General features: G+C 38.1%; 1 protein-coding gene and 1 long non-coding RNA gene across 5 annotated transcripts in view; one reads left to right on the top strand and one right to left on the bottom strand.

The window, feature by feature from the left end:
- Positions 1-16,425, bottom strand: part of MAP2K1 (mitogen-activated protein kinase kinase 1) — a 65,806-nt gene extending 49,381 nt beyond the window's left edge. The window contains exons 1-2 of one of the 2 annotated variants that reach the window (XM_073304394.1): positions 15,977-16,425; positions 5,166-5,192 (exon numbers count right to left, since the gene is read on the bottom strand). In XM_073304394.1, coding sequence (XP_073160495.1) covers positions 5,166-5,192; positions 15,977-16,056 — 107 coding nt within the window. In that variant the 5' untranslated portion in view covers positions 16,057-16,425. The remainder of the gene's footprint in view (positions 1-5,165; positions 5,193-15,976) is intronic. The other variant, XM_073304395.1, reaches the window with a different exon arrangement.
- Positions 15,002-21,345, top strand: LOC140895111 (uncharacterized). 3 transcript variants are annotated; one of them, XR_012154106.1, is made up of 3 exons: positions 15,002-15,046; positions 19,265-19,347; positions 21,149-21,345. It is a non-coding gene; the product is annotated as an uncharacterized lncRNA (long non-coding RNA). The 3 variants fall into 3 exon arrangements; XR_012154104.1 differs by lacking the exon at positions 15,002-15,046 and adding an exon at positions 16,436-16,574; XR_012154105.1 differs by lacking the exon at positions 15,002-15,046 and adding an exon at positions 17,446-17,645.
- The last annotated feature ends 6,355 nt before the right edge of the window (positions 21,346-27,700 follow it).

Genomic DNA, 27,700 nt, shown 5'->3' with positions numbered 1-27,700 from the left:
CTCTAATAGATTAGTAAGACATGATTTCTCTTTACAGAAACCATGCTGACTTTTGCCCAACAATTTATGTTCTTCTATGTGTCTGACACTTTAATTCTTCACTATTGTTTCAGCTAATTTGCCCAGTACTGACATTAGACTTATCAGCATGTAATTGCCGGGATCACCTCCAGAGCCCTTTTTAAATATTGGCATTACATTATCTATCTTCCAGTCATTGGGTACAGAAGCCGATTTAAAGGACAGGTTACAAACCATAGTTAATAGTACCGCAAATTTCACATTTGAGTTCTTTCAGAACTCTTGGGTGAATGCCCTCTGGTCCCGGTGACTTGTTACTGTTAAGTTTATCAATTACGGTAATTCCAAAACCTCCTCTAGTGACATTTGAATCTGTGACAATTCCTCAGATTTGTCACCTACAAAAGACGGCTCAGGTTTGGGAATCTCCCTAACATCCTCAGCCATGAAGACTGAAGCAAAGAATTCATTTAGTTTCTCCGCAATGACTTTATCATCTTTAAGTGCTCCTTTTGTATCTTGATCATCCAGGGGTCCCACTGGTTGTTTAGCAGGCTTCCTGCTTCTGATGTACTTAACAAAAACATTTTGTTACTACCTTTTGAGTTTTTGGTTAGCTGTTCTTCAAACTCCTTTTTGGCTTTTCTTATTACATTTTTACACTTAATTTGGCAGTGTTTATGCTTCTTTCTATTTACCTCACTAGGATTTGACTTCCACTTTTTAAAAGATGCCTTTTTATCTCTCACTGCTTCTTTTACGTGGTTGTTAAGCCACAGTGGCTCTTTTTTAGTTCTTTTACTGTGTTTTTTAATTTGGGGTACACATTTAAGTTGGGCCTCTATTATAATGTCTTTGAAAAGTGTCCATGCAGCTTGCAGGGATTTCACTCTAGTCACTGTACCTTCTAATTTCTGTTTAACTAACCTCCTCATTTTTGCATAGTTCCCCTTTCTGAAATTAAATGCCACAGTAGTTGGGCTGTTGAGGTGTTCTTCCCATCACAGGAATGTTAAATGTTATTATATTATGGTCACTATTTCCAAGCAGTCCTGTTATAATTACCTCTTGGACCAGATCCTGCGCTCCACTCAGGACCAAATCGAGAGTTGCCTCTCCCCTTCTGGGTTCCTGTACCAGCTGCTCCAAGAAGCAGTCATTTAAAGTATCGAGAAATTTTGTCTCTGCATTTTGTCCTGAGGTGACATGTACCCAGTTAATATGAGGATAATTGAAATACCACACTATTATTGAGTTCTTTATTTTGATAGCCTCTCTAATCTCCCTTAGCATTTCATCGTCACTATCACTGTCCTGGTCAGGTGGTCGATAATAGATCGACCGTTATATTCTTATTAGAGCATGGAATTACTATCCATAGAGATTCTTTGGAACATGTGGATTCATTTAAGATTTTTACTTCATTTGATTCTACATTTTCTTTCACATATTGCCACTCCCCTCCCCCCCCCCCGCCCGACCTGTTCTGTCCTTCTGATATATTTTGTACCTCGGAATGATTGTGTCCCATTGATTGTCCTCACTCCACCAGGTTTCTGCGACGCCTATTATATCAATATCCTCCTTTAACACGAGGGACTCTAGTTCACCCATCTTATTATTTAGACTTCTAGCATTTGTGTACAAGCATTTTAAAAACTTGTCACTGCTTATTTTTCTGATGCGTCAGATTCTTTTTTATGTGAATGTTTCTCGTCTGATCTGGCCCATACTTTATCCTCTTCCATCCTCTCCTCCTCACTAAAACCTAGAGAATCTCTATCAATAGACATTCCTCTAAGAGAAGTCTCCATCCAATCCACATGCTCCTCTGCAGCAGGTTGGCATAGATGTGGCACTCAGAGGTGTGTATTTTTCACACCCCTGACTGACACTGCTATGTTGACCTCACTTTTAAGCATAGACTAAGCCATAAAGTTACTACTACAAGCTAGCTACACATTTTCCATTTAAAAAAAAAAAAAAGTTTGCTTCAGCTTTCATACAGATTTTGTTTGAGTGGTGAGAGTTACCCATGTCTCACCTTTGGAAAACTATATCAAGAAGAAAAATAATTTGATCCCAAGGTGCAGAGTATATGGAAACTATTGCTGCTGCAGCCTCTTCCTGAATTAAACTAATGATCTTATTGTTAAAGATGTACACTACTGTAAAGGGTTGTCTACATAGAGACACTCAAGAAAGTTAAGGCAAATCAAAGATGTGAAATCTATGTACGTACATTAAAGTGCATTAAACTCCCAAGTGGATGCTCTCAGACAGGCATCTATGTCCTTAGTTCAAAGTTACAGCAAACTAAGGTTAAACTAATTTTTAAATTTATGTGCACTGACTTCACATTTTCAGCTGATTCACCTCAACTTTCCTGTGTGTTTCCATATAGACATGTCTTCAGTGTGGCACTCATTCCTACTCAGTTACACTTGGAATTAGTTTTATAACAAAAAATAAAAAAATAAAAATCTTAAATGAATTCTGATCCAGTTTCTGACAAGTAACTATCTAATATAAATCTGTTGAAAGAAACTGCATGTCACAAACAATTTCCCCATCCATAACACATGTGGATATATCTAATTAGAACTTCTGCAGGCCAGTCACATGATCTGAATGACTGAGACAAACAAACATTCAGAGAAAGCAAATGCTAGATTTTCAAAATTATTTCAGTTCTAATACAGAGTGATTAACAAAACACTTAAAGAATACGTTTTAAAACATTTATCCTGTGTCCCTTGAATAGGTTTAAAGGGTTCTTCGGAAATTCTTTTGGATACACAGACTGCCCCTCAGCAGTAAAAATACATGTTATGGTTTGCCAGTCTGTTCTATGGGACTTTTCATTAGGATGGAATACCAGGAAGTTACAGGTTTTCAAAATTTTTATAGCAAGTACTATATCCAGAAAGCTTTGAAGAGTGACTAATAATAGTCCTATGTTTCCATGGTATACAATACATCATGATGTACTAACAGTAAATATTAACTTACAGTTGACATGATCAGAAAAATCCACCATTTAATAATTTATAATGGAAGGGAGATCCAGATCTGGGTCTGAATTTCCCTAAAGTTTGAGGGTGCTTTAAATCTGATTCAATTGTCTTGAAAAACAAGCAAAATTTCACTTCACATGATGTTAGTCATTAATAAAATAATAATAATGCCTAGCTGTAATCAAGGTAAATTCTAATTTTAAAAAAATCATTGATTTTTTCCCCACCTCCAAGTTACCAACAATATACATAAAAGCAAACACTATACCAAAAAAAATCAAACGAGAGTTTTTTTCAAGCTACTTTATCCATTTTCCAAAGATTTAGTTTAATCCTTACCAACAAACATGTAAAGCCCTCTGTACTCTGGTAACAATCCAATCCTTTAGCAACTAAATAACCTTCACTGAACAGCTGACCTCTCTTTCCCTTTGTTAAGAGCCTAAACAGTTTTGTATTCAATAATCCATTTCTGTGATGCAGAACTATATTTTTATTTCAAAGCAGAATGGGCCTTCATACGTACATCACTACATTTAGTGCATTAGCATTTCTTCTCCAGATACCCATGTTCAGATCCCTTACGTAAAGTATCCTAATGGCTTCAACCCAGTCTGAGTGGATATATTTATACACTACAAAGCTGCGCCACCCAGCTACTGCAAACACAATTGTATAATCCAGTGGTTCTCAATCCACAGCCCATGGGCCACTTGTGGCTCAATTAGCCCACAGCTGCAGCCCATGTGACATTCTCAGGTAATACAGACAGTATATATATATTCTGTGTATGTGGCCCACATAACACTGAGAGCTGCATATGCAGCCCATAATGGTAAATAGGTTGAGGACCACTGGTGTAACCAGTTGATGGGTGGTCAACTTTACAGTTACAATACATACACACAACAGCCCTTCCATTGAGTTATTATACATACAAATAACATTTAGATGATACAGCACTTTTACATGTGAAGATTAATTGATTTGTAAAACATTTTGAACTCCTCCCCAAAAGGTAGGTAAATATTATTTTCATAGCAGAGATGAGGATGTCAGGCACAATGGGATGAAATAAATTGCTTAAGGCTATAAAGTCTGCTGCAGAGCCAGGATTAGAAGTCAGAAGTTCATGACTCACGATCTCATACACATTCCTTAGATATGTGGAGACAAGGAAGCAACACACACACATAACACACCCCAAGAACTTTGTCATAACCTGGAGCCAGCCTAATGGAGCAGGAGTGGAGGAGAAAAATAAAATTAACAAACAAAAAAAAATTCCCCCCAAAAGCTTGTTGGGATTAAATCAACCCTTTGATATAAAGTTCACAAATCTGTCTATAATTATGATAAACTACGCAGCTTGCTCTGGCTGACCCAGCCATTGAATCAAGTGAACCTCTGCTCTGTTGTGACTTTATATGACAAATCCAGCAATCCTTGAATGTCTTCATTTGAGAATCAGAACTGCTGACTCACAATACCCCCTCCCACAAACCCCCCCCCAATGAAGCACAAAACAGATTTTTAAAAAATTCAGGCAAAAATGCTGCTGGTAAGGTCTTTAAAAAAAAATAAGGGTCATAAGAAGAAAAAAAGAAAAGAAAAGGTATTACTCTATAGAGAATCTGGGGGACAGAATTGTTGTACCAAGTCCCACAGAGACTGTAAATTAAAATAATCTACTTTCCTGCACATTAGTTTCCTATGTATCATCTGATCACTGACATCACACCATACTCTCTCCTGATGGAATGTCTCAGAATTGATGAAATATAGGCACAAGATCATAAATTAACGTGACAGTAGATGAAGTTCTATTGCAATTCACTCTCTTCTAGTTCAGGCATGACTGTATGAATGGCTGCGGGTAACAATGAGTTCCGCTTTAGCAGATGTTTGAGAAGAGTTACTAAGCAGTGAATTATTCCCTTCTCCAAAATAGTTGTTAATTCCCTGTGGGGCAGTAACTGGCAGTACAGTTGGCATGTGCCTTCCAATGTACTGTCTCCTCAGAAGCAATATTTGTCTGAACTAATACTATTGAACATTTACCACAACAGAAATCATTTGGTCATGACATTCCAATGATAAAACAATATGCATCTAGAAAACACTTACAGCTGACTGCTCCCTCCAAAGAAAAACCTGTGGGAGGGGGAGAAACAAAATGAAAATTCTGCAAGTTAGAACCTGAAGTTGTCAACTATTGCTCCTCCTAGGAGAGGAATTTTTGGCTGACAGCAGTACAGTCTGCAAACCTTATAAATCCCAGGCAATCCCCAAGGTTGCTTCTAGCAACAGTAAAGGGTGACTTAAAAAAACAAATCACATTCATATCCAAAAATTTGGTACCCACTCTGTTATACGCAACACCTCTCTCTCTTCCATGTATAGAAATTCACACCTTTTTTTCAGTGTGTGTATCTTGGGTATACAAATAAACTTAACATACAGTCAGTTACACTGTTTTGCTTCTGACCAGCTGCGCTTCCTGTCTCATGCATGGGCAGGAAGACTCTTTCTTGAACTGCGGTGGGCGGAACTCAAGTATACACCATTTCCCATGTCCTCCAAATGGAGGTTTACTAGTAACAGCAGTAGCAAAGCTAAAATTATATATGAAAGATGCAGCAAGCATGCATCAGCAGAGAACTGGGTTCAAGCAAGTTTGGTAGTATTGTTCTTGGAGCCCCAAAAATTCTAAATGCTACTAAATGGGAATGGAAACATTATGGACTTATTATGCATAGGTGTGAATGACTATACCAGGTGCATAGCAGAAGAGAATCAGGCCTACAAATTTTTCTGTGGTAATTTTGTGTGTAGACACGTGAAAGAGAGCAAAGATGATCAATTTTGCCTGGTTAATGGTTTTGAGCTTTTTTCTTTAAAATGGGAAATGGTAAACACTTGTCCATTTATCCTTTGGCAGTCTAAATCAAAGCAAATCTGACCTTTTAATATATATGGCATATTAAAAAATATGTTTTGGTATTTCCAAAAAGCAAAACATAAAGTCACTCTGGATTATAGAACTGTAGGATGTGTAGCAATTAAAATAAGGAAGTACATTTTTAATCTCTGTTTAACATTGCTAAGATTTTAACCATTTCCAAGCTCAAGATGGTACAGCACCTCACATGTATGTTGCATCTGTGGAAGACTGGAAGGAGTTCAGAATATTTTTCCTTTGATCAGTAAGGATAATATTTTTTAAGACTTCAGTTTTGTTAAAACAAATAAATAAAACTAAAAAGCATTTTTGTGACTTTACTGCTTAACAGAAAAATATTTTAACTTGTGGGAAACCTGTGCCATTATTCTCATGATACTGAATCAATTAAATTTCTCGTAGAATGTTTAGTTTTTTAAAAATCTTTATACAAATTAATACAAAGTTTAAGTAATTTATATATTTTAAAAGGTCTTTGATATAGTAGGATGTAGCAATATGGAACTATAGGAGCTCTGTTATAATACCCCTGTTGTGATGCTGGACTCTCACTTCTAATTCTATTGCTATACATTAACTGTTTAAAACAGAAATTTACCTCTTCCCTTGCTTAATAAAATAAAGCCAGAGATTTTGTGTGTAAAGAGAAATAGGATTTTAGAAAGAAATGCACTATGAAATTAATCATGTTTATACAGTACATCAGTATATATCCAGAAGAACAATGCAATTAATCACAATGCAGTAAAGTATCTCAGAAATAGTTGTAGCCTTGTTTTCCAGACTAACAGAGAGACAAGGTGAGTGAGGTAATATCTTTTATTGGACCAACTTCTGTCGGGGAAAAAGACAAGTTTCTGAGCTTACAAATAGTGTTTGCAAATTTGGTATTACAGGAAACAATTATATGCATTTATTTAACGTTTAGTATTTAGAGTAACAGCCGTGTTAGTCTGTATTCGCAAAAAGAAAAGGAGTACTTGCGGCACCTTAGAGACTAACCAATTTATTTGAGCATAAGCTTATGCTTATTTGAGCAAAGCTTATGCTCAAATAAATTGGTTAGTCTCTAAGGTGCCGCAAGTACTCCTTTTCTTTTTGCGAATGTTGAGAGTGTAACTAGACAATTTAAAAGTGATCTGACAAGCTTTTTTTCCCCACTCGAGTTCATTATAGCTTACTTCACTAAACAAACAGGTTTGCTGATGCTTAATTTATGCTTACTAAACAAAACCAAATTTGTCTTATGAATTACAGTAAAATCACTTTTTCAATATTTTGCTGTCACACAGTCAGAAATGTATAATAAGACTTGCTATCAGCCGGAACATCAGTTTTAAGCTTCTGCAAATCCTTCTGTATCCTTACCAGATGCAGAGACTTTATTTTGTCAGAAGCAATGAATGATGTAGGTTTTGTTTAATTAGTTTAGCGTTTGTGCATACTTTTGTATTAGTTTGAAATAATTAATTACTTATTGGGTTTTTTTTTAAATGGATACACCCTGTCACAGTGGAGAAAATTAAGACAGTGTTGCAGATTCTGAATATCCATTATTTTAATATTAGATAATTAATGTTATATTATCCTTTTTTAGTATTATTAAAACAAAATGTCTAATGCAATTAAGGAAAATATCAGCCACATGCAGATTTGAACTGGAGGATATGAAATGGGTAGGGTTTTAATTTGAATTTGAAGGCTCTATTTAATAACAAAAGGTTCATAGTTATCTTGGAATTATCTTGAACTCATAATGCCAAATGTACTAAGTACACCCTCATACCACACATATTTGGAAGACTGGTTAACCTGTTATCAACAGTGGATGAAAAAGGAGACGGCTTTTAACATAAGCTCTTAAAAGAGAAGCTTTTATAAATCTACAATAATTGTATACACAAAAGATTGAAATAGCTGAATAGCCATTATAGCTATTATAAAATTCCATTTTTCAGAGGCTTTAGAGTTTAATCCAGTAGAGTATTCCAAGCTCAGAGCTCCCATTGAAATCAGTGGGAATTCTGTGTATGGACCATTTCTAACCTTATCTTTTAAAAAAAAAAAAAAAAATTATACAGTGGGAGCATTACTGAGACAAGCAGTGGGTTTGGTTTGTTTGCTTTTTAAACCATGTTGTCTAAATCCACTTGCAGGAAGCCTAAAGACATGGTGGTAAAAAAGACTCTGGTAGCCCTACACTTCTTAATGATTCCCGCACATAGGACAAATCCTCAGAGGACTAGATCTGCCAGGATCTGGCCCAACCTATCTAGCTCTGTTACACTCTTCATTTAGGTCCCTTTTGCAATGGCAAAAGAAAAATCATCATAATTGGGGGGTAGGAGGAAGAGAAGAGTAAAAATGCAAGAATGTTATCAAACAGACTTGAAGAGACAACAGCAGTGCTACTTGGAGTCAAGGTGCCTTTCTATACCCACTAGGCATAGAACAAAATTTTCTTGATGAAGATTTTGGCCCAAGAGGTTTTGGCTAAGGGAAACCTGTGAGGTACATATGAAATGAGTCACTGTATAGTTCATTTGCAAATTGTATTATGAATTGAATTCCAAGCCAATTCTGCATGAGATAATTTCCTGAACTCTTCTCTGGCCATCAAATACAGGCAACAGTAAGCAGAGGATAGTGCCAGCTATTCAGTGGCTTCTTTAATCCCACTTGACAGAATGAACAGGCTGCAAGGAGAGGCTAAAATATGTCCAATGCTGCGAAGATATTTCTTTACTCAAAATTTTCTCAGAAATTACTCTTAATTGTGCATTGAATATTTCTAAGGACTGGATCCATTATACAAAGACTAAAAGAAACAATATTTGATTATCTCATCCTATGCCCAACTCTGCATTGTCAATGATACTACCATCCTATATACCCTATTTCTCTACTTCTTTCACAGAGCTTGTCTTCACTACGGGGGTAAACTGACCTAAGTTACGCTACTCAAGCTACGTGAATAACGTAGCTTAGCTCAATTTACCCCAGTATTTTCAATGCGCTGAGTTGAGAGATGCTCTATGGTCAACTTCCCTTACTCTTCTCGGAGAGCTAGAGTACTGGGCTTGACTGGAGAGCGCTCTGCCATCGATTTAGCGGGTCTTCACTATACGGCACTCTCTCCATAGTAGGGAGCAGCCTACAATCACCTGTGGCCTTTTTTCCATGCCACCCTCTATGGATGAAACACCTTTCCTGAGATTGTCTGCAAAGCCACTATCTTCTCCTCTTTTAAATCCCTCCCAAGACCCACTTCTTATACAATGCCTCAAGAAGTGTGCTAATTAGATCTTCTACTTATTAATTCTTCCTTTTATTGCATTAAAAAAAAATTTTCGTCATACTGTCACTAGCCTTGTTCAGTAAGAACATAATCTTATTGATGGTGCCCCGCTCCATTATTTTATATCTCACCCTACTGCCTTGTTACCCCTTGTTGTATCATGTCTGAAATTGGCTTGGAATTATCTTCTTGGAACAGAAATCATTTCTTTTATTTGAATTGGAGGAGCTCAGCATACTTTTGGATGCCGCTAAAGTATATTCTTCTGTACATTGAATATTCTGAAATTCCTTAAACAAACAAGAATCTAACTTGAGATTTCAATTCAAATCACCTTTAAGTCCAAAACAGACTGCAAAAAGTTACAAAGGGATCTCACAAAACTGGGTGACTGGGCAACAAAATGGCAAATGAAATTCCATGTTGATAAATGCAAAGTAATGAACACTGGAAAACACAATCCTAACTAAACATACAAAATGATGGGGTCTAAATTAGCTGTTACTACTCAAGAAAGAGATCTTTGAGTCACTGAGGATAGTTCTCTGAAAACATCTGCCCAATATGCAGTGGCAGTTAAAAAAAGCTAACAGAATATTAGGAAAAGGGATAGATAAGAAAAAAAGGGATAGATAACAAGAAATAACATATCATAATACCTCTACACAAATCCATGGTACATCTTGAATACTGCGTTCATATCTGATCCCCCATTTCAAAAAAAAGATATCGTAATTGGAAAAGATACAGAAAAAGGCAACACAAATGAGTAGGGGTATGGAACAGCTTCTGTATGAAGAGAGGTTAAAAAGACTGGAACATCTCAGCTTGAAAAAAGAGATGATTCAGGGGCGATATGATAGAAATCTATAAAAGCATGACTGGTGTGGAGAAAGTGAATAAGGAAATGTTATGTACTCCTTCCCATAAAACAAGAATCAGAGGTCATCCAATTAAATTAATAGGCAGCAGGTTTAAAACAAACAAAAGGAAGTATTTCTTTACACAATGCACAGCTAACCTATGGAACTCATTGTCATTAGATGTTGTGAAGGTCAAAACTATAACTTGGTTAAAAAAAGAACTAGATAAGTTAATGGAGGATAGATCCTTCAATGGCTATGAGACAGGGTGGGCAGGGATGGTGTCCCTAGACTCTCTTTGCCAGAAGCTGGGAGTGGACAACAGAGGATGGATCACTTTATGATTACCTGTTCTGTTCATGCCCTCTGAAGCACCTGGGATTGTCCACACTTGGAAGATAGGATACGGAGCTAGATGGACCATTGGTCTGACCCAGAATGCATATATTCTTATGCAATTAAAACTTTTGCATGATACAGTACACAAGAGAGATACCAAATGTGTCAATACACTTGTAATTGAAACTTTACATGGTTTTTATTTTTCATCAGGACAGACCCCACAGTTTTAGACACCCCATGCAAGTCCAGATTATAGTGTCAGAGAAAGGGAAGTATCCATTATCTACTTAATCAAGGTAAAAATTAAACTTTGGAACTGCCCCATTAGTAGGTCGGCATTTTGGTGGTATGTCTGATGAGCAAGCACAGTAATCTAGAGAGGTCCCAAGTGCTACCTCTGAAATTAAAAATGCAAGTACTTCAGCAATACCAGACATCCTGGATACTTGGTCCTGTTTCAAGATGGGGGGAATGGACTGGATAACCTCTACGTTTCTATGATAAATGGCTATTTTCAGAAGGGAACTGAAGTCATTCTGGGGAAAGACAAGTTAACCTACTTGTCTCAAATGGAAACAAGAGGACAGTGCTTACTATCAACATTACAACAATCCAGTACACGGTTTTAGAAGATCTATTAATACCATATGTGTTCATAACCAGTCTCTTTACTTGTAGTTGAGACCCCACAAGTTTATCCTGATTCTCCTTTACAGACTCTTTTGTGCATAGGTATTCTTGCAGACATACGTTTACTCAATTTTCTGAGGCTATTACAATATTTAGACATGAACTATGGAGTTTACTTGACTTAATCAGTTTAAATTATAACCCAACATTATACTGATCCTTTTATTTGCTAGTTTCCAATGAGCCCCAATAAAAAACACCTAGTAAACATAAGCAAAAGATTATCTTGGAAGGTGCAACTATAGCAATCTCCTTGGAGCCACCATGCACTGCACAGGTGCTGCCTCTTGGTGTAACCATTTTTAACTAAATCATCTTCAGCCACTTTTATTCCAAAGTAAATATTCAAACACAGACTTGCACTAAAATAACTAGATTGGGCTTAGGAAAACAGTTTAGCTGAATTGGTGCAAGCTTGTTTGTAAATCAGCCCTTAGGGTATATCTACACTTGAGGTTAGGGATGTGATTCCCAGCTCCAGGAGACATTCTTGCACTAACTCTCATTGAGCTAGCATGCTAAATATAAAATGTAGCTAGGGCAGCGTGAGCCATAGCATGGGTTAGTTGCTCTGAGCATGCACCCATCAGAGACACTACGCATGTACTCAGGGCTGCTAGCCCATTCTATCACTTGCACTGTCCCAAGTCCTTTCATGTATTTATACCTGCTCCTATATCTTTTACTTCATACATCTGATGAAGTGGGTTCTAGCCCATGAAAACTTATGCCCAAAATAAATTTGTTAGTCTTTAAGGTGCCACAAAAACACCTTGCTTTTTTTTTTGTCCCAAGTATGTTATTTTAGTACGCTAGCTCAATGAGCACTAGTGCAAGTATGTCTCCTCAAGCTGGCAATCACACCTCTAGCTCGAAGTGTAGATTTACCCGTTGTGTGCTGCTGCTGCTAGTTGTGCTGGGACTTCTGTTATTGTGTTTCAGATGAGTCATTAAGGCAGTGCAAAATTAAGAGGACAGAAGTGCTCAGGAGAGACATCAGGAGCTAGGAGTTCTTAGACAATGCTGTGCTTTCATTTCATATTTTCCATCACAGGACTGTCATGTGGCAGTGTAAAAGGCTTTGTCTTCACTAGAAAAATGAAGCATTTTTACATCAAGATACCCATTTCAATATAAAATCCTAGTGGAGAGAAGGCACTGTAGTTTTTAGCTCAATTTTGCTAGCAGAGGTCATTCCTACACTCCTTCACCTGGGGTTTACCTTGACTAGCTACTTCAAGGTTAAAAACTACCTGTGCCTTGGCTCCACTAGAATTTTACATCGAGATACCTATCTCGATATAAAAAACACACTTAGTTTTTTGGAATGAAGACACAGCCTAGGAATCACATGGAGTTGCTTTTTTCTAACAATAAACAAGGAACTTTTTTAGAATAAAAAGAAGTATTATCTCTAAAACTACTCTCTCTGTCTCTGCTTCACTGAATAGGTTCTGTCTAGGATGCGCGATCCAGCCTGGCCTTAAGAATGAGCACATTTAACCTCACATGGACCTGGAATGCTTACAAAGTTTCAGATGGAGGAAGGGAATGCAGAAGTTTTAGGGGAATGAAAAATTGATGTTGTTTCCTTCTTTCTTCTGGATATCAAGTCAATGAATTATCACAAATAATTTAGAAGGAGAAAGAAATATTATTTCCACTCTGATTAGTTTTCTTATTTTCTGTTTGCTTGTTGCCCTCTCTATCTAATCTCTGCTCTCCAATTGCAGCAGCACTAGAATAAAACTAATCTGAGTCTGGTCAGTATTGCACTAACTTCCACTGTGGTGTACCTACTTCCTCAGGTAGCAGTGGATGCAAAGAGTACAACAGTGGTAAAATCCTCCCTCCTATGAGACTGTTCTTCGGAGTAGTGTTAAAAATAAAAGTGAACAGTTTGACAGAGGACCTGCAATCCTGCACCAAGTTTTCATAGGTTTCAGAGTGGTAGCTGTGTTAGTCTAGTATTTGACAGGCTGACAAGTGCACTGGGGAGCCCCAGATGAATCTGAAATAGACTGGGTGAATGATTAATGGGAAATGAAGCATTGGTTGTAGGCTACAGCCCCAGGAATTCAGGGGCTAAATGTTCAGTGTACATACTCTTAAAGTACACTAAAGCCACTTTTATACCACTGGTATTATAAAGGAGCATTAGTGTAAATGAGAATCAGGCTTTGCAAGATAAATTTTAAAAACTTCACTATACAACAGAACAGGTGAGAGAAAGAATACAGGAACAACCAGGACAATTGCACTGGATTGGCAAGTATATGTACGAGGCCAACAAAGGAGTAACAACTTGGGGCTCAAAATGACCAGACTGAATAGGCCAGGACTGCATAAAACTAGCAAATGAACTGTCAAAAAGGCTAATACCCTTACAAATACATAACACCTTTCTTCCCATAGAATCCCCAAAACTTTCCAAGTGATATGCATACAACACTACTGAAATTCAGGCACCTCTGCTGCAGTAGAAAGCAGGCATTAACCAATCATGACATGGCAGAACTTGGAAAGGAAGGGGTAGAAGGCAAAAGAAAGTATAATATGGTCTCATAAGTCATAGAAATGGAGTAAGATTTGGGATTCATTCCCAGCTCTACTTCATGCATCAAAAGTCACACAGGAAGTATCACAATGAGGGTTAGCATTTGTTGGGAAGATTGAGTGTTTCTGATTGGTTAATTCTTTCTGGGTAAGCATGGGCAGGTTGCTGGATTTGCTCTTTATGTTAATTGTGTCATCAAAAGCACCTACCATACCTCTTAAACCTCCCAAGGTTTAAATATGAGATGCAACATATAACAAAGATCCAAAATGAGGGGGAAAAACACATAATTATTACTACAAGAAACTGAAAATGCGGTGAGATCCATATCTTCAGTGTAAAAAACATTTTCTATATAACCTTAGTTTCATGACTCTATTTTTGATGTAATTAACTTGCAACAAGAGAAGTGAAGGGACTCCAAATTTGAATGCAATGTTGTATGGAAATTTCCAATAAAAGGAGTAACATTGCTTGAAAGTTGGAACATTGGAGAGATGCAATTGATAGATGCTTTTTAATTTTAGGTATCAAAATAAAAAAAAATTTACTTGTGCCTCAGCTTCTCCTCTGTAAAATGGGGATAACGATATCCATCTCTCACAGATGTGTAATGTTAAATCAAATTATGTTTTTAACCACCATGAAGGTCCTTGAATAGGAAATATTATAAAAATATCATTATATTAATCTTTACCAAGCAATCCAGAACAAACCCCATGTGACATCTAGGCCAGAATTCTCAGAAGAGCTCTACACCTGCTGTCCAAAACAGATTTTCAGAAGAAGTCAGTTCCCATTTAGGCACCAAAGTAGTTGGTTAGATTTTTTTTAAAAGATCAGCACAATGCATACTGAGTGCTTCTTAAAATCTGGGAAAACAATGGGAGCTCCTGGGTGCTACATAGTTTTGAAAATTGGAGTATTATATAGATAACAATGAAAGTTGAGCTCATCTGAAAACCTGTCACCAATTGCAGGTGTCAGCCCCACATGACTAACAGGACCTCCATTTCAGGTGTCCTCTGAAAAACCCACCCACAAACTTCATTTTATCTGCCTAAGAAAGCAGAGGGGCCAAAATAATCTTTCTGGGACAGCAACCTGTGAGTCCAGGGAATGTAGGTATTTCAAACCTCTATTTATCTCTCTCATAACCTCAGGCTAAGAATGAAGTGATGAGTGCAAACATGTTGTCTTTAACAAACTTTTTGTAATACTTCATTCTTTTACACTACAGATAGTTTACATACAGGCTTCTGAAGCAAGCAGGTTTCCTTACCCATAAATTCACAGGTAACCCATAATTAAAGTGTAACGGTTTAAGGATTGCAATCTTTGTTGTTGTTAAATGAAGAATCAAAATCAGTTAGTCAGACCTCCCTTTCCACCATGCATAGCTATTTCCCTCCTGAATTTTTTTTTCAATGTTTTCATTATACCCAGGAAAGCTCAGGTGTAGTATCTAGTTTCCACAATATTATTATTTTTAACCAAATGCGACAGCGGAGGTGACTGAAAGACAGATTTACTAAAATGGACTGCAGTCTATTATAGAATAAAAGTAGAGAAATGATGCTTTGATTTCCAGTGCAACTTACTTTTTCTACATATATAAAATTTTCCTATTAGAAAAGGAAAATTTAGTTGACATTTGCTAAGTACTTATTCTGTAGTATAGACATTAAAACGATACTATTAACTGGAAATCACATTTACATTTCCATCTGAAAATTTTGTATCTACTAGAATTACAAACTGTAACTGAAGATATATTCTCAATTTTTTCCACATTGTTTACTTTATGTATCTCTGACATTTTGTGTCGCCAAATACACTGTCTTTTCGGAAAGAACACATCAGCAAGGGAACAAAAAACCTCAATTTTTTTTAATTAGGCCATGATAAAAGGCTGCTCCAACAGAACCTGTGTTTTTTTTAATGGTAGGGTTTTAAAAAAAAAATCATGTTGATAATACCCTTTAACACTTCCTGTGTGCATTTTTTTAAAACAGAGATTGAGGAGTTCCTGCAAAATAACATCCTCTCATTTTGCATTGCTGGAGTCCTAAAGAGTGTGCAGGAATAACGTTTCTCGTTATCCCCAGACTCAGAGATTTAGGAGCAATCCCCATAGACACAGCAGTAGAGCAAATAGTGTGTTTTAACTTCATCATCCCTCTCCTCCCTCTAGTAACACCCAAACCCCAGAGAGGCGGTACTCACTCTGCAGTGCTGGTCCCATTGATGGTGGAGCTATCTGGAGCCGGGTTCAACTGAATGGGCATGGGCTTCTTTTTAGGCATTTTAAATAGGAATAATGGAGCTTAAACTTCCGAAAATCCCCCTTCCTGCTCCGGCCAGCTCCAGGGGGCTCCCTCCCGCTAGGCAGAGTGAGGGGCTCCTCCGGCAGTTCCCGCTCCAGCCGGGCTACAGGGCTATCTCTCCAGCTCCCAGGGACGGGCTCCTCCAGCAGCTCCCGCTCCCACCAGCCAGCGGGCTCTCCCTAGCTAAGCAGAGTTAAGGAACTCTCCTAGCAGCTCCAGATCTACCAGCGCCAGGGGCCACTCCCCGACTGAGCAGTGAGGAGTTCCCCGAGCCGCACCGTGGTAGCAAACACTGCCCGCTCTCAAAATGTGTCCCCCTCCGCTACTGTGCATGTGCAAACTTCTCGGGCGCCCCCAGTGCGCAAGTGTGGCGCAGCTGCACATGGGCACTGGGAAGTGAAGCTCAATGGAAGCCCCTGCCCTTTGCCCTTAGTTTTCCTTCAAGTGTATGGGGGAAGGTGCGTGAGCCTGGCGCCTGCGTAGCTGTGGAGAGCAAGGTACTCTTTTTCCTTTGAAAACCAGGGCGGGACGATGCAGGAAAATGTTGGCCTGGGGATCGAGGGCGCCCCTCGACTCCGGATCCCATCCTCCTACGGCTACTCCCCAGAGCTCAGGGTTTCTCTCCCTTCATTCTCACTACTGCATCCAGTGCAGCACCGCTTCTCACCCGTTTCGCATGGGCGCGGAACCTCTCGGACACAGCTCCTAGTCTGCAAGAACTTAAGTGATTGGAATCACTCGGTTATTCTTCAGATCACACCCACACACCCCCCCTTGTTAACCACTGGCGCCGTTTAAGGAGGGTGGGGGCTGCCCCCGCCCCAGCCAGGACAAGAGGCAGCGCAGGCAAGTTGCTTACTCCTCCCCAGTCGGGAGTGAGAGCAGCAAGGCACACTCATCCAGCAGAACAAAAGGCTCAGCCAGTGCCAACTCCTGCTTGGCGCCTGGCTGTCATGAAATCAGGAGCTGGGTTGAAATCACCTCCTGACTGGCAAGAACTACAGCAGCAAAAGCAAAACGCAAAGGAGACAGCAGTCAGGTTGCTGGCCTCACTTACTCCTCTTCCCCCTCCCCACCCAGTAGGGGAAGCTTTGCTGAGTGCCCCCCCCCCCCCGCCAGAGCCAAGTCTCTGCTTAAAAGTCTCACTCTTGTCCCCCAGCCCCTGTCCAGCGTTCTCTGTTCGATGGATCCCTAGTTTTGAACGTGTGACCTTCACTCCTAACCCTGTTATTCATTAGTTGTCCCCCCCGCCCAAGTCCCCTCCCCCAGTGGTTGCCCCCCGCAAGGCTGGGGGAGGGGCCCACTTACCTCCCAGGATTCCAATGAGGACCCCCTCCCCTCCCTGGGCTGGCAAGTCTTCGCTCAGCCAATAGGAATGCAGAGGTGTATCTGGCAGAGCCAATAGCAGGGCTGGGGGCTTCCGCAGCACTTTTTTCAAATTCATCTTTTCATTGAAACAAACATGCTCAGGAAGTGGTCAGGAGAAGGAACCTCTGTGCTTAGGTCAGAAGATGCCTGCTGCAAATTTCATCATGATCTGCCTAGACTCAACTGCCCCTTACCTTCAGGTGAGGACATGTTACAAAGGCAGGAGCAAGCCCCTTGTGACATCAGTAGACACAGGGCTACTCAAGCAGGGGAGGAGGGGGCTGCTGCCCCACACACATTCAGGGGATAATTATCCCCACAGCCAGCCCAAATTTCAGGCTGCAACAGCAGTGCTGAAGAATGACCACCTGCGATCTTTCCCTGCTGTCAAGAAACCAATATGAGGTATGATATATGCCATCATGTGCCAGCAATGCCCCTCTGCCATGTACATTGGTCAAACTGGACAGTCTCTACGTAAAAGAATAAATGGACACAAATCAGATGTCAAGAATTGTAACATTCATAAACCAGTCGGAGAACACTTCAATCTCTCTGGTCACGCGATCACAGACATGAAGGTCGCTATCTTAAAACAAAAAAACTTCAAATCCAGACTCCAGCGAGAAACTGCTGAATTGGAATTCATTTGCAAATTGGATACTATTAATTTAGGCTTAAATAGAGACTTGGAGTGGCTAAGTCATTATGCAAGGTAGCCTGTTTCCTCTTGTTTTTTCCTACCCCCCCCCCCAGATGTTCTGGTTTAACTTGGATTTTAACTTGAAGAGTGGTCAGTTTGGATGAGCTATTACCAGCAGGAGAGTGAGTTTGTGTGTGTATGGGGGTGGGGGGATGTGAGAACCTGGATTTATGCAGGAAATAGCCCAGCTTGATTGTCATGCACATTGTGTAAAGAGTTGTCACTTTAGATGGGCTATCACCAGCAGGAGAGTGAATTTGTGTGGGGGGGTGGAGGGTGAGAAAACCTGGATTTGTGCTGGAAATCACTTTAGATAAGCTATTACCAGCAGGACAGTGGGGTGGGAATAGGTATTGTTTCATATTCTCTGTGTATATATAAAGCCTGCTGCAGTTTCCACGATATGCATCTGAGGAAGTGAGCTGTAGCTCACGAAAGCTTATGCTCTAATAAATTGGTTAGTCTCTAAGGTGCCACAAGTCCTCCTTTTCTTTTTGCGAATACAGACTAACACGGCTGCTACTCTGACACCACAAATAGTGCTTAAATTACCCTTAATGCTTTCCCATTTTTTCCAATTCTCCAATTTTTGGGGGAAGGGCAGTACCCCAGTATGGCCATTTAGTCCCACTTGTCTGTGGGAGTGTTTCCTTTAGCTACAATGAACTTTAGGTCAGGTTGCCGGATAGGGCTCTACAACCTGTTACACACAAATGCTGATTCCTCTGTGAATGCCTTGATCTTACCAAATTTCTTCAGGATTGCACTTTTCTAGGACCTTTCTCCCTACTGTTACTCACACCTTCTTGTCAACTGTCTGTAATGGGCCACTCTCTTACCACTTCAAAAGTTATTTTTTCTCCCTTGGTATCCTGTTGCTAATTGATTTATCTCGTTAGACTGACCTCACACTTGCTAAAGCAACCCCCATCCTTTCATGTATTTATACCTGCTCCTGTATTTTCACTCCATGCATCTGATGAAGTGGGTTCTAACCCACAAAAGCTTATGCCCAAATAAATTTGTTAGTCTCTAAGGGGCTACAAGGACTCTTAGTTATTTTTGCTGATACAGGCTAACACGGCTACTGCTCTGAAAATGGATCTTTTTATGCAGATACAAGCAACTGCTGTCCTGCCCTTACACAGCCATCTTATAGCTGTGTGTCTGCTGTGCTGTATGTCCTTCTCTTCCAGCTGGTAAGTAATCTTAGCTCCTGTTTACTTTTTCTTTAATATTTCTGAGGATGGCAGTCTCACAAACTTGAGTACCACTCATGAATTTCATTGACATGATGTTTACTCTCTCAAATCCTTCCAACTGAATCCTTTGTATTTATCATAACTATTTGTATAAACCCTTCAGTGCACATAAACCCAAGTCAATCTGAACAATTTGTAAGATTTGGCTGCCAAAATTTTGTATAGATCCATGGTGCTAACATCCATCATTTTAATTAGACAGTGACTTTTTAAGAGATTTTTTTTTAAATTTGATACCTCATCTACTTTTGAGTCATCATTAATTTCATCCCCCCCCTTCATCTGTTAATTAATGCACATACTTTCCCTCTAATGCTACTTTCCCACTTGACAAACTTTAAAATGTTCATCTTAACCCCTGTAGTTTAGCATCAGCTCATTTATGTTAGTGGAGAAAGATCAAGTTACAACACATAACCTGAAATTTTCTTTCATGATGAATTAGAAAGATCTCCAAAAATATTATGGCCAAGAATAATCTAGATATCATGTAGCCATTGTGCTGGCCCTGTATATGATGGAAACCACTTCAAACCAGGGGGTGCTGCAGCCCCAGTACCCCTAGTTCCAGTATCTATAACTTATTTAAAAAAAACAAAACTTTTCCGTTTTAAAACCATAGACAACAAAAGGTTCCAAAACCTTTTTTAAAAGGCTATGTATCTTAGATAAATGCAGAAAGTAAAGCACAGCCAGGCTGCAAGAGCAGTGCTGAAGAATAGAAAACTTGTAATCTTTCCCTGATGTGAAGAACCAAGTATGAGCTGCCACCACCACAAATATTGTTTCAATTTCACTTAAAACTTTCCATTTTTCCCTAACTCCCTAATTTTGTAGTGAATGGCGGTACCCCAGTGTGGCCATTTATTGTGCCATTTAGTCTCACTTGTCTATTGGAGTCTTTCCTTTGCCAACAATGGGCTTTGGGTTAGGTTCATAGGCTGTGACACAGAAATGCTGATTCCTTTGTGAATGCCTGGATTTTACCAAATAGGAATTAGGAACAGTGTTCCTGTTAGCTAATTTCTAAGTTATTACCTGCAAAAAAACTAGAGTTTTCAGGTGCCAAAGTATCCCCTGGAATGGAATCATGGTTGAAGTTCTCCCCCCCACTCCCCAATCTTAAAGGGTGCCACTGGTTAAAACTATAAATTGAAAGGGGATTACAAGACAAGAGTAATGAGCAAAATATACAGAAACGTGTTTCTCTCGAAAGGAGAATGGGCTATGTCTAGTGACATAGAGGGTGAGATCAGAGGAGGACATGATTCCCATCGGAAGTCAGGAAAATGGATCAAAACAATATGAATGTTGTGACTATTACAGAGTTATGAGCGTTGGATGACATGATAGAGTAGTTCATTGAATGTGCTATACTCTGTGAAAGAGCAATGTTATATGTATTTTTAAAAGCATCTTAGCATTTAGACTTTCCTTGTAGCAATCTACTTTGCAGTGTCAATGCTTCCAGAAAGACAACAGGAAACCCACACAATCCAGCTCTTCTTTTTCCTCTCTGCTGCATTCTAATAATTTGTTGGCCAGTTTTGTTTTATGTTTAAGCTGTTCCAAATGGTTTATAATTCATAAGGGTGAATCTTAGGGTCCCATGTCACCAGAACATTCTGTAGGTTAATGGTACGACAATTAAGCTAATACTTAATAAATTAAGCAGAAGAATGTCACTGTAACATAACTAAATGAGACCAATTTAATTTGTGCTTTGTATTTAAAACAGGATTACAGAAGGAACTGTCAACATCCAGTAAATTAATCTGCTATTGGCATGTAACCTTTTGTTTATAATTTCTCAGAAGTACTGTGAAATGGAATTATGAGGATATTAGTAGCAATTAAATTAGGAAATGTCTACCATAAATACTGTCTCTGCATATCATCCTACACTATTAAATCAGTGTTCAATGAAGCACAATTTATTTTACTCCCGATATAAAATCATTACTCTGTATACTTTATATTGAAACTATTGTATTTATAATTAAAACATTAGCTGAATTTGTGTATTAATGGTTGCTAAGTATTTCTCCCCATAAATACTTGAAATAAAAATTAAACTTTAAGAATACAATTAGAAAATAACTCATTATAAATATTAAAATAGGCATGAAGACCAGATACAAAGATTGCTGTTATTAACACATCGTTGCGACCTGGGAGGTGAGGTCACAGCACCACTCAGGTTTGGCCCAGCAGACCCTTGACAGAGGGGCCGCCAGTCAAAAATGAGTGGGTGCTGCAACCCCACATGACAGGTGGCAATGCCCTTTGATTTGGCCCTCTCAAATGAGGGGCCTTGGGCAAAGTGACCCTTTTGCCTCCCTAGGCACCCCTGCCCCCAATTGGCACCCCTGCCATTGATACTTAATGTGAACATGGCTGTAGACACCATTCAGGGGTGCTGGGCGTGTGGTAGCACCCCCTGGTTTAAAGTGGTTTCCATCATATACAGGGTTTACAGTTTTGTTCAATGGCCTTCAGCACCCCCACTATACAACTAAAATGTTAAAATTACAACTTGTCCTGGCTACACTAGGATTTTACATGTTAACTAACATGTTAAAAACTTACTTTTTTCTTACTTTCTTAGTAAAGACAAGGCCTGGGTGAAGCAGGTCCCTCTTTTACACATAGTGAAACAAAGGCACAAAAGGTGAAATAACTTGCTCTAGCGAAGAATAGAATTCAAGACAAGTGTCCTGACTTGCAGGCCCTTCTTGATCTAGATGTACTACTCATCAACATGAATGGGACATGCTTACCATTGATAACCCACTTGACAGAATTCTCTCTAGACTAGAAGTGGATTTATTTGTCACAAGAAATTGACGTAGCCATTTCTCACTGTGGCTGTTAGGTTTCATAACAAAAGAAAAGCTATTTTTTCATATAACCAGAAAACAACTCTTAGTTGCTAGGAACGCCTCCATTTCAGGGTGTCCTTTTCTTCTGATAATACATGAGCCATCATTTTATTTTCCAAACCATTTTTCTTATCCTCCAGAGCTTATCTTTACAGCAGCCATTTATTCCACTTTAAATTTGCTTATAAAAATATATTGTTTTAACACGCTTATTTTGTCTAAATCTTTTAATTCATCTTCAATATGCAATGAATACAAAAAAACTCTTATTTGTTCACCAAGCGCCAAAAATGACTTTAAAATTATCCAGATCTTTTTAACTGTGCCCATCCAATTACATGTGCAATTAACCACTGATGTCAATTATGATAATTTCAGAACACTTAGATATCTAACTGGTTGATTTCATACACAAAATACTGCTATTGCATATGCAATTGTCGTGACTGCCTGCACTAATAACGGTCCCACAAATTTGCCAATGGGATTTTAAAAGTCTACTGCTTTTTTTCTCCACTGGAGTTCTTTTCTGTCTTCTTCTCTAGAATCACCTGGCTTATTAAGGTGAGTTAAAAGAAAAAATTGTGCATTGAGGAAATATTTTTTCCTGTCAGCTGCAGAATTTCTCCTAGTGTTTGAATTACTCTTTCCCTTCAATACTGTTTGTTTTTATATAACAAAATAATGTATTATATCACTCCTAGATACCTACCCTTTTTAAACTACAAAAGGTAAAATTATTTTATCATTTTCACAGGTCTGATCATCAAACATATAGCTTCTCCCCAGCCCCAAGTAACTGATAATATCTGATTAAGAGACTGCTCCCTCCTGTGGTGAAATATATACTTATACTGCAAACACAAATCTGAACTATTGTAAAACAATAGGAAAATGTGTTTTATTAATCCATTATCTTTTAAGGCCTATAATATGCCATTTTGTGTTAAAATGAGAAAATAAATATATTCTGAATTGACTGACTATACAAATAAAATAATATTATGGCGTATAGATATCAAGGTATTAAAAACAATGGCCCAGATTCTGCAATCTGATCTGCATAGGCTGACCATTATTTTTGCACAGAATCTCATTTAAGGCAATAGGACTCTGCATAGATCTGATTACAGGAACAAGAACAATTTATTAACTCTTGTTGATGACATTAAAAAATGCAATAAATGAGGATGCAATCCTGTAAATCTTCACTCAGATACATAATCCCAAATTTCTGTGAAATTACTAGCATAAAAATGCTCAGGGGAGTAAAGGTTTGAAGAACTGGTCTCTAATTTACCAAGATATCAATAGTCAAATTATCCGCAAAAATATTTAGTAAAACCAGTCTGTTCTGGCTAGTGCTAAAAGTCACTGAAACTTTAAATCGGATATAGAATAGACTAGATTCCACTCTGAATTACACTAATCTATCTTCAGAAGAGTTGCTCCAGATTTACAGCAATGTGTTGAAAGCAGAATCTGGCATCACAGAGTGACTCTCAGACCAGTTAGACTAAAATTAATCGATTTAAATCCGTGTAACTGAGCAGAATTGGCCCCAAATCTGCTAACCCTTTCTGAAAAAACTCCAACAGATTTTAAAATGCATTTTTTTCTTAAAACATAAACTACAATTATATACTTTTTTTGTATCTTTTTAATAGATGCGTGTCTGTTTTTAAAAATAAACCTTTAACATGTAGGAAAAATGATTGTTTGAAAAAAATGTTTATGATAGAAGTATATGAGAACACTTTAAAAAAGCCAAAGTAGAAATGGGCGTGTTTGCCAATATTTTAAAAAATATATAAATAGGGCATGTACAGAAAATGGACATTAATGAAAGTAAGGACTATGCCTCCAAAATAGTGAGCTGGCAGGTGTCCCTGCTACCTGTTTTAATAACCAAGGTAAACAAAGTTACTAATGTGGTAACTAACGCTTGGTATAATCCCAGTGTGGAAATAGCAATTTATAGTTTTACATGCGTGAGCAGGTCCAAGTAAATGCTAGCAAGGAATCTGGGTTTACTTCACTTGCTAATATTTGTGAAAACAACTGCTTCATCTACACTGGGATTTTACCAAGTTAACTAATGTGGTAAAAAACACCTTTTTTTTTCTAGTAAAGATAAGGCCTGAGTATTTGAGAGCCACTATGTAATGCACAAAAAGCAGCATTAGCATTGCCAGTATCATCTCCACCCACCCCATGCACAGTTACCTATATAGAATAAGAGCTCAATTTCTAAAACTAGACTGCATACATAAAACTGTGAATATTACTGCTCAGACACCTGCACAGCTTTATGTAGGACTGACTGGTATATAGTCTATTTAGTGGTGAAAGGATCAATTTCAGAAAAAAATAATAGTATGGACAAAATCAATATTCTTCACCAGAAAAAACGAACTTGAAGGCATAATAATTTATGTTGTTAAATTAATGCAGAGTAGAATTTGGAATAACAAACTTATAAATAATTTAAATGTAAACCTCCTATTTTTTTACATTTTTATGCCATACATTAAACTTGGCTGTTTTTGTCACGTTTGCTCTGGAGAACAAAACTGGAAAGGAAAATTTCAGAAATAGAAACTACACTGCTAATTTTCTCCACTTTTTCAGACAAAATACAACTGTTCAATATTGGAGCCAGCAAGTAGCACCTATAACTCATTTACAACTAAAAAGCAAAAGACCTTTCACTAATACACGCAAGTCCTGATTTTTTTTTTTTTTTAACTTATCAACATGTGGCTAGTTATTCATTTCCCAGGAAAAACAATCCATATCACTTGCCATACACTTTCTATTTAATGAAGTAAATTAAAAATGATTTATGTAAAGTTGTATAAAGATTCTACTCTAACAAAGCAGCGTACTTGTTACACAGACATTCTGTATGAGACTTTGCTTTAATCTTTTGATAGTTTCTACTTCATGTTTATAACAAAAGCAATGAACTAAGCACTGTAGAAATTGTTTTTGCTCTGATTGTTGCAAACTACCTTATTCATCTCTACGGTGTGAAGATAGATGATAATCTAGATGTCAACACTGCTGACTATTTAATTCTTCCTGTAAGAACAGAGAGTAAATGTCACAGATGTGCACAATTGCAATTAACGCTGCACTAAACGCTGCACTAAATGGACGCAAAGAAATAGGTGAGCAGCATCTCCTTCTGAGCTAACCATAGCGCGATATTAACATTGTTTGACTTTTCCAACTACCACCCTATATGTGTTCTGTTTTTCTGTGAAACTGCTTCAATTTCGGAGATGCAGGAATGTAAAGCATTAGTGTTTAACAAAAATAAGTACCCCAAAAAAATACTGAGTGGATTGATAAACAGGTGTAAATCAGTAAAAATTGAACTCCTTTAATAAAAAACCTGTTAATTTATTGGTAGAAATCGGTAAAAACTGAAAACAGGGAACACTATTAATATGCTACTGAAAACAGCGGCCAGTACCAAGAAGCTGTCTGTGTTACGGATCCTAGTGTTGCTAACCTCAATACAGCTGTATCAGTATTAGGAACTACGAGAAATTGTTATAAATGTTTTCTAGTGTAGACAAGGCTTTGAATAAATCGAGATATCTTCACACTACTTAAAAGCAAATGGTTGTGTTGGGGACACTGGGGCATGGCCACTAGGTAACTCGAGGGGATGGAAGACCACGAGTGTCAATGAAGCCCCCTCGCACTAGGCCCAGGTGTCCTTGCCCCCCCCCCCCCAGCCTGGAGGCACTCGCAGCAGCTCTGCATACTAGGCCCAAGTGTCCTTGGCCCCCCCGCCTGGAGGCACACACAGCAGTTATGCTGAGAATCTGCAACAATATGTTGCAGAGTCAGACTGCCTGAAACTAAGCAAGGCAACACAGGGCAGATATGGAAGAACAATGCTGAATAAAGCAGCTTTATGTATAGTTTAATAAATGATACAGAGAACCAGGGAACTAGCTGGGAACTGGATTGGCTGGCTATATGGATACTTGGGGCAGCTTGCTATTGGATAAGTATGCTGGGAAAAAGGATGTATAAAAGCCTGTGTAACTTCCTGCTCTGTGTACAGCATTTGAGATTCAAATCTCCCTGTACCTATTTGAAGCTTCAAATAAACTTTTCTGCTTCTCCACCCCATTGTGATTATTGGGTGTAGCACACCGTGTAACGAACCAACTTCAGCTGTTGTTTAGCCTCTTGGCACTGGGTGCCAGCAACAGTTGGAAATACAATTTTTCCACCTTTGGCATAATCAAAGATATACCCCTTAATTAGCAGAGCCAAAGTAATCCAAAACCAATTAATTCTTAGACAAAAATATATTAATAATTGAAGAAAACCTCGAGAAAAAGATCCACACACAGTAAAACTTTTGAATCAACAATGTATTCACATTTCACCACCACATATAAATTATTCATTTGATTCCTTCTTTTGTGGAGATTTTCTGTTAATGTGTAAATAGTGATTTTATTGTTATTTATTAATTTGTAGTACAAAGAGCAGTGTTGCTATGGTTTATGAAATTTTTATTTTCAGTAATTATGCTTCCTTTCACGTCATTATTGAAACCAACATTAAATGTGAATTAGTTACGATATATGTACATATTTTTATGTAAAGCAGGTTATGTATTTTGATTGGTAAGCGCAACACTTGCTATGTTACTATTAATATTTCTCTGGCTAGATTTCTTTTCAAACTAGTGAGCTGCAGTAAACTGAAGAGCTTTGACACGATATCTAGAAAGCAGAGAAATAAATGCAAACAGGAATGCTGACAAACATGTATGACCTTTAATAGTTTCAAACAGCTACTAAACAAATAATCTGCTTAGTATTTTGCATACATTCTTGCCTATATATTATGTTCCTGCAATTCGTGATGAAACAGTTTTACAGTATCAGATGTAAAATTAGTTTTTAACTGAAAGATAAAATGTTATTTTGCTTCATTGAAAAGTGTCAATAGTTGTTTTGTCATACTAAGAATAAAATAAATTATATTTGTATGGAAATATGAAAGACACACTGGAAAATGATTTTTTCACTTGCAATTTACATTTCCGAGACCTACTAAAAAGTGATTTTATTTGTGATATGGGCAACGTAGGCAGCCCATAGTAAACAATATGATAAAATCTCAATCCTATTTTTTTTAGGTGTAGCTCAATTATATTTTATTATATTTGATAATGTTGTTAACTCTCACAATAACTTATGCATTCCTTAAAGCCCCAAGTCCTGAAAGCTAGTCATTATATGATCATTTGTTTTTGGGGGTGGGGGGGCAGATTCCAAGCCCTCAACTTATGGAAAAAGTGTGAAAACATGACCCAAGACTGACCAAAAGGCTCAAAACCCAGAAGGAAAATAAAAAGAACCCACAATGTA

This window comes from Lepidochelys kempii, chromosome 10 (genome assembly GCF_965140265.1).
Source record: "Lepidochelys kempii isolate rLepKem1 chromosome 10, rLepKem1.hap2, whole genome shotgun sequence".
NCBI lineage: Eukaryota > Metazoa > Chordata > Testudines > Cheloniidae > Lepidochelys > Lepidochelys kempii.
Note: the sequence above shows the minus strand (reverse complement) of the source record. Positions and strands in the feature narration are given on the sequence as shown.